The sequence below is a fragment of the Belonocnema kinseyi genome, chromosome 3, assembly GCF_010883055.1.
Source record: "Belonocnema kinseyi isolate 2016_QV_RU_SX_M_011 chromosome 3, B_treatae_v1, whole genome shotgun sequence".
NCBI classification, from domain to species: domain Eukaryota; kingdom Metazoa; phylum Arthropoda; class Insecta; order Hymenoptera; family Cynipidae; genus Belonocnema; species Belonocnema kinseyi.
The window spans coordinates 63,705,752-63,712,503 of NC_046659.1; the positions used below are offsets into that span (position 1 = coordinate 63,705,752).

The 6,752-nt window shown below is 32.2% G+C and overlaps 1 protein-coding gene across 1 annotated transcript; it reads left to right on the forward strand.

Annotated features, from left to right (window-relative positions):
* The first annotated feature begins 2,413 nt into the window (after window positions 1–2,413).
* On the forward strand, window positions 2,414–4,999 carry LOC117169251 (protein lethal(2)essential for life-like). The gene is made up of 2 exons (XM_033355528.1): window positions 2,414–2,776; window positions 4,410–4,999. Exons 1-2 carry the CDS (start codon window positions 2,560–2,562, stop codon window positions 4,841–4,843), a joined length of 651 nt encoding a protein of 216 aa, XP_033211419.1. The 5' UTR covers window positions 2,414–2,559; the 3' UTR covers window positions 4,844–4,999.
* Window positions 5,000–6,752: the final 1,753 nt, after the last annotated feature.

Genomic DNA, 6,752 nt, shown 5'->3' on the forward strand with positions numbered 1-6,752 from the left:
ATAAATGCTCAGTATAAAATATTGAAGCAACCGCAGTTTCAAATTTGTTAATTTGTTTAGCTGGATTTATTACATCTGCTCTCATCGAACAGCAAGAATTCAAATAATAATTAACCTAATTATTATAAACCATTTTTGTGAAATAAATTCATACTAGTGCTTTTTCTTATAAAAAAATGTTTTGACGCTAGTTCCCAAGTGCGAATTGCCGGAGGTGAAAACACGGCCCAGCGTTGGGCCAATTTTGGCAGCCAAAGGTCGGCTAAAGTTATTGGGCTAATATCGGCATTTTAATCGGCCCAGTTTATTGGTACCCAGTGTTGGGCCGACAATGGCAGGCAAGCCCTGGCTGCCAAGTCACGGCCATCGTTATCAATCCGGCAATGGCGCGATGATGGCAGCTAGGCTTGGTCCAATACTGGTACCTAGTGTTGGGCCGACAATGGCAGCCAAACCTTGGCTGCCAAATGCAGGCCATAGTTATCATTCCGTCATTGGCGCGATAATGGCAGCCGAGCTTCGTAACGAAAAATTGGCATAAGTTAACATTTCCTGTTGTCATAAATATTTTTACTAACAAATTCTCAGTAAATGAGTTTTCCTCATCGCTAAATGGATTTTTCTGTCCTGTGTTGAAAAATGTCCGTGCAGTCTGGTTACAGGTCTGGCCCAGGTCTGGATTTATCTAGACTGTCTAGTCTGGAAGATCTGATCTGGCTAAGGTCTGACGCCAGTCTTGCTCAGGTTTGACTTTATCTATAGGCCGTCTAGTCTGGAACTTTTTTCTATCATCTTGACAATCTGACCTGGGCCAGGTCTAGCGCTGATCAGTGAGCCAATAAAAAAGTTTGTAAGTCAGTTGATGTCACAACTTGAAGTATCCTGACAGTGCTTGTTGGGTCCGACCTCTCAGAAACAGTGCGAATTTTTGTCGAACAAGTGTCACAAACTGTCAAAAATTCTTATTATTTTCCTTATAATATATTAATCCAGCCAAAAGTTAGCTGTAAAAGCGGAGGCATAAAATGTACCAAATCTTTATTAAGTTATTAAGTAAAGAGTTAGTACAAACCTACTTTTTATCTATTATAAAAGAATAAGTGTTAGAAACTATAATTTAATTTATTGATTTTATTGATGACAGTATATTTTTGACGCAAAATTTGAATTTTTTTAAAGTATATCAAACATTTATATTATATACTTTTCTAGGAAATCATGTTTTGCTTTTTGAGCGTATCCTCAATGCGTATCCTCTAAACATGGACCATATGATTCTCAACGATAAAACATTAATCGATCAGCCATTAATTTGTGGCTGACGAGCCAGTAACTCGCGGTTGACCAGCCTATAAATAGCGGCTGACCAGCCCCTATCTAGCGGCTAACCAGATGGTCTGGCCTGGGGCTAGCCAGAAAAAACCTTACACTTTTGGCCAGGTCCAGGCCAGACCATCTAGTCAGCGCCAGGGCTGGAAACCTAGTGGTCTGGTTTGGGCCAGGCCAGCGCCAAAACATTTTTCCACACGAGGTACAAGAATTGTTCAGGGTTGTCTTTAAAGGCATTTATATACTTCGAAATTGATCAAACGTAAGTAATATAGATTTATTATTAATATTAATTTTATCTTAAAATGTTCTAACCGGCCGTTTCCTCGTAGAAAAAATGATTTTTTCTTTAATTACTATTGGAATGAAATTTCTTGGGATTACAAACCAACGAAATTGATTGAAAAATAATTTATGTGATTTCTATACATGTTTTTTTCAACAAGAACTATGATTTATCATTTATAAGTAAAAAAGAGACGTTTTTTCACTTAAATTATTATACAAAAATATAATACTGCATATGAGACGCTAAATAGTTATCTTACAAAAGTTGTTTATAATATCACCTTAATTATGCTGCATTTAGAGTTTTTGATTTGCTTTTGATTTGCTTTAAATGGCGTTATCAAGAAACTAAGCCATATCATCTTATTTCAAATCAAATTATTGTCAATAATGAATGTAGATCCGGAATTTAAAAATGTTCTTAGGAAGAATTATTTTTAAATAAAAGATATGTTTTTTAAAGAATCCTTGGTTATTTCTCATTGACTCTAAATTAAAATATTCATTTGATTTATCTCGAAAAGAAATTTAACATTAATTTACTTTGTTGTTGTTTTTTAAATATAAGAATATTATAATTTTAGTTTAGTTTTTTATTAATTTAGGGGCCATTTCTATCATATTTAACAGTCTAATAAATAAATAAAAAAGATATCGTATTTAAAAACATAAAATTCCTGAGAGATCCATAACATTCTCGAGCATTCGTCGATAAATCGTAAATCTAATTTCTGACTGCTTGACGCAAGCGCAGTAGTGTACCGGGGCACGCACATAAATATCCGCAGTCTCCATGCGATCTTTAGTTGCGAACTTGAACAAGCGAAGAATAGCAATCTAGAGTCTACCTTTTGCAAATTGCAAACGAAAGTCAAATAAAAAAATAAAAACCGACTTGGAAGTTCAATTGGTTTAGCAGACTGAAAAGTAAAAATTCTAAATATGTCTCTGGTACCGTTGTTGTTATCTGCCTGGTGGGCCGGCTTGGACCAACCCCACATTCTCATGGACCAAAATTTTGGATTGGGCCTACGTTCTGAAGCTCTGAGATTTCCAGCATGGACTGACAGATACTATTTTCCACAAATTTTGGACAGGTCTGCGTTGACGGACCTTTACTATCGACCCTGGGCTGATCTTCTGAGAACAGAAGGAAGTGGTATGTACCCCTAATCAAAAATATTTTACAATTTCTATTAGATTTCTTTACTGAATTGCTTTTATTTTTTTATAATTTACAGAAAAAAATGTAATAGCCTTTCATTTCAGAGATTTCATATTATAAAGAACTCTTTATCGTTGATTTTCTACTTGATTAGTTTTGAAATCAATACATTATCAAATTTTTTTACCGATTTTATTTAAATGTAATTGAATTTGGTTAAAGTATTTTTTTCAACCAATTACAAACTGAAAATTACTGGATTTGGAAATTGGTTCAACTTATTTAATACCAAGAAGATATGTGTAGGAAATTACTTTTAAAGAACAGATTTGTAAATATGAAATATATAGTAACAATTGTTGGAATAAAAATTAAATTGGAAGCAAAAATTTAAATTTTGTAAGGGTTAAATTTTACTCATTAAAAATTGTATGTATAGTCCGGAAATTAGTGATAATTTTTAAAGTGATGAATTGTACAAAACGTGACACAAGAACATTTTTTTTAGCCATATGAATATGTATCAGAATTCCATTTATCGGCCAAGCAACGTAAGATACGAAAATTTATTACCAAGAAAAATTGTTCGTCTCAAAAAGATGTACCATTTTTCTTTAGGCCATTTTTGGTGACACAAAATGTGTGACTAAATTGGGGCCAAAAGTCGTGGCCCCTTTCTTCGTTTGATTACAACTCGCTCAAAAAGAAAACAACAACTAAATTGTTTAATAAAAAGTGTAAAGAAATTTAATTTTGAATATTCCTGACTTCAGCGTCGGAGCATTAGAAACTCTCAAATCCTTCAGAAACAAGTTGAGTCCGTTGCTATTCTAATTAAAAAGGTGCCGGCCCACGCGCTAAGTCAGAAATATTCAAAATATTTCTTGTTTAGCAATGATTTTATCATAAACATAATCCTTCGTCGTCCAGGGTTAATTTCACGGCCGCTGTGATCCATGTGGGACTTTTATGGCCATAAGGTTTTTTTTTCTTTTGTCAATCTTATTTTTATTATTGAAGTCTGGCAAAATTCAGTTATTCTTCTGCGCCCATAAAATGGATTTGAAGAAACTATTTTGTTATTTGCAATTTTATATTCTCTAAACAATTAATTATTTAAACAAATGTTATGAAAAAATGGAAAATTACTAAGAAATTCATATTGTAATAAAAACTAAATTTTATTTAAAAAAAAACACTTTACACGTTTATAGTACTCAGAGCTTAAAAAAAAAGAACTCCATAGTCGCGGTTAAAAAAAAGTGTAATTATTTTAATGATTGAAAATCGAAGAATTTCAGGCAAATTCAGCTGAGAAAAATTTCTGAAAAAACAAGAATCAACATTTTTTAGGATGTATATTCATGGCCTGCCTCCTCTCCACTTTTGAGATATGTGCAATACAAAAAAGCACTGTGCCCTAAAAGATCTACCTTGTCGATAAAGGGTTAAAGATCACTTGAGACGAAAAATTAAAATATCTTTTAATAAAAATCGTTCATATTACACAGCTCAAATATACTAATATTTGAAACTTACGAAATCCAAAAGCTTAACTGTAAAATAGAAAAGTGTTCTAATGATTTAATTTTCCTTGCAGAAAATGTTAAAATTCAATTTTTTCCAGGTACATCTACAATCACAGCTGATAAGGACACCTTTAAAGTCATCCTAGACGTGCAACAATTCAAACCAGAGGAAATTAAGGTGAAGGTCGTGAACAGGTTCGTCGTCATCGAGGCAAAACACGAGGAGAAGAAAGATGAACATGGCCTGATTTCGAGACAATTTATCAGAAAATACTTCGTTCCCGAACAGGTGGACATCGATCAACTGAAGTCCAGTATCTCCTCTGATGGAGTTTTGACTATTACGGCACCTGTGAAGGAACTTCCTGAGAGTGAGAAAAAGGAAAAGGAGATCCAGATCGAGCAAACTGGAAAACCTGCGATTCGAGCAAGTGCCGAAAAATCTAAGGAAACTTCAACTAATGATACGGAAAAAGAAAAAGAAGTCAGAACGGAGGAAGGAGAGAAACAAGACACGAAACCGGAAAAATAAGTTATTGTGACAATCAAGTCTCTTAAATCATTAAATCACTTGCTCTGTTATGCATTTAAGTTGGATGATTTAGAATATATGAATGATTGACCTTGTGAGTGTGCCATTTTTAAAATGTTTTTGTACGAGTTGATAATAAAATAGGTTAAATCTGAATATTTTCTTCTCAATTCTTATTTCATTTCTGCGTTTAGATAGTTTCTAGGAAAGTTGTTTTAACCTAATTTTTAAACAACATGCAGGTGTTTTACTTGCACCGGGAGTTGTACTTTTTTAAATACAGTATTCAAATTTGAAATTCTCAAAAAAAAGCTTAACAAATTCACTCTCAAAATACATTTAAAAAGTTTTTTTTCCATTTATTTTATGCACTTTTTATACGTAAAAACCGTCAGTCAACTCTTCAAAAAGTAGGAAGTTCCGCACTGTTTAAAAAAAAAAAATGTAACTTACCTGTTTAATGAGCAAATGTCCTTTTTAGTTGTTCCCAAAATTATACCTCTGGGAGAAAACAGTTTTATATGATATGAAGAAGTGAAATATATTATAAGTCAGGTTTTATGAAAAAAAACATTTTTGCGAAAAAAGTTAAAAACTTACAAAAAAATTATTATTTTAAGGCCATGTGACGAGTGGGGTACGTGACCAGATTCCTACCTTACCGCCACTTTTTTTATTACCTAACTTATTTTCACACGAAGCGCCACATCGAGTTGAAAATTTGGGATAATAAATCGAAAGCACTAAGAAAGTTGGGAATGGTCCTAAATTTAAATAATTATGAAAAAGAAATATATTCACAAAAAAAAACTATGTTGATAATTATACAAATTTAGGACCAGGCCCACCATTCTTAGTGCTTCTTAATATCCCAAATTTTCAACTCGATGTGGCGCTTCGTCTGAAAATAAGTTAGGAAATAAAAAAAGTGGCGGTAAGGTAGGAATCTGGTCACGTGACCCACAATTGAAATTTTTTTGTCTCATCTATTTAAAAAAAATGGTTGACTTAATAAATCATGGCGCACTTCTTCCGAGAAAACCTTCCTCACAACTTTTCTTTTTCCAAATTTATAAATAAGTAAATTATCTCCAAATATAATTATTATTTCTTTAAAAAATGTTTTCTTTACCAACAATTTTTTGAACGATTTTATCTATATCATAAATTACTTAAAAATTCGGAACAGTAGAATTATAGAGAACACTTCCCCGGAAAAAACAAGACATCAATTATTAAAACTTAAATATGTTTTAAAAATTTCTAAGAAGCAAGAGTAAGAAAAAATTCATTTGCAAAAAACGTTAAAAGAATACATTTGGTTTGTAAGTTTTGCAAAAATTTGAGACATCTGGATTTTGATGCGAGAACTGTCTTAATTTAAAAGCTTTGAAATTTTAACTTCAATTTTAAATAAGCCACAGCATATTGACTAAACAGTAAAATGGATATGCTATAGATTATTTTTTACAGTTTCTTTCTTAAACACTTTTTATTTCAATATAGATATTATAGACATGTAAGTTGGACTAAAAATTTAAATGCCTTTTCTGAATTTTATGAACTGGAAATGGAAGTTTTAAGCGTAAATTATGTAACAATAATTTTTAGTACAACAGTATGGAAAAGAATGCGCTTGAGATTAACATTCTTTCCCGTTTCGCCCTTAACAATTCATCCAAAATTACACACACACACACACACACATATTCTTGGCACCTTAGGCCAATAAATTAATAGCATGTCAAAAACCGAAGTGAATTTATGTTATTTTGTTTTTGATCAATGTTTGGTTGCGATAGGTAATTAATGAATGTATTATACGTAAAAATTATAATATAAATTAATTGAGGCAAAGCATGCTAAGAAAATGTATTATCTCAGAAATTAGAAAAGGCTGCCAACATGG

Bases quoted from the DNA above. Each gene is read 5' to 3' on its own strand.
- LOC117169251 (XM_033355528.1), top strand. From the start codon at position 2,560: ATGTCTCTGGTACCGTTGTTGTTATCTGCCTGGTGGGCCGGCTTGGAC. The intron at 2,777-4,409 runs GTATGTACCCCT...AATTTTTTCCAG, and splicing joins TCTGAGAACAGAAGGAAGTG to GTACATCTACAATCACAGCT.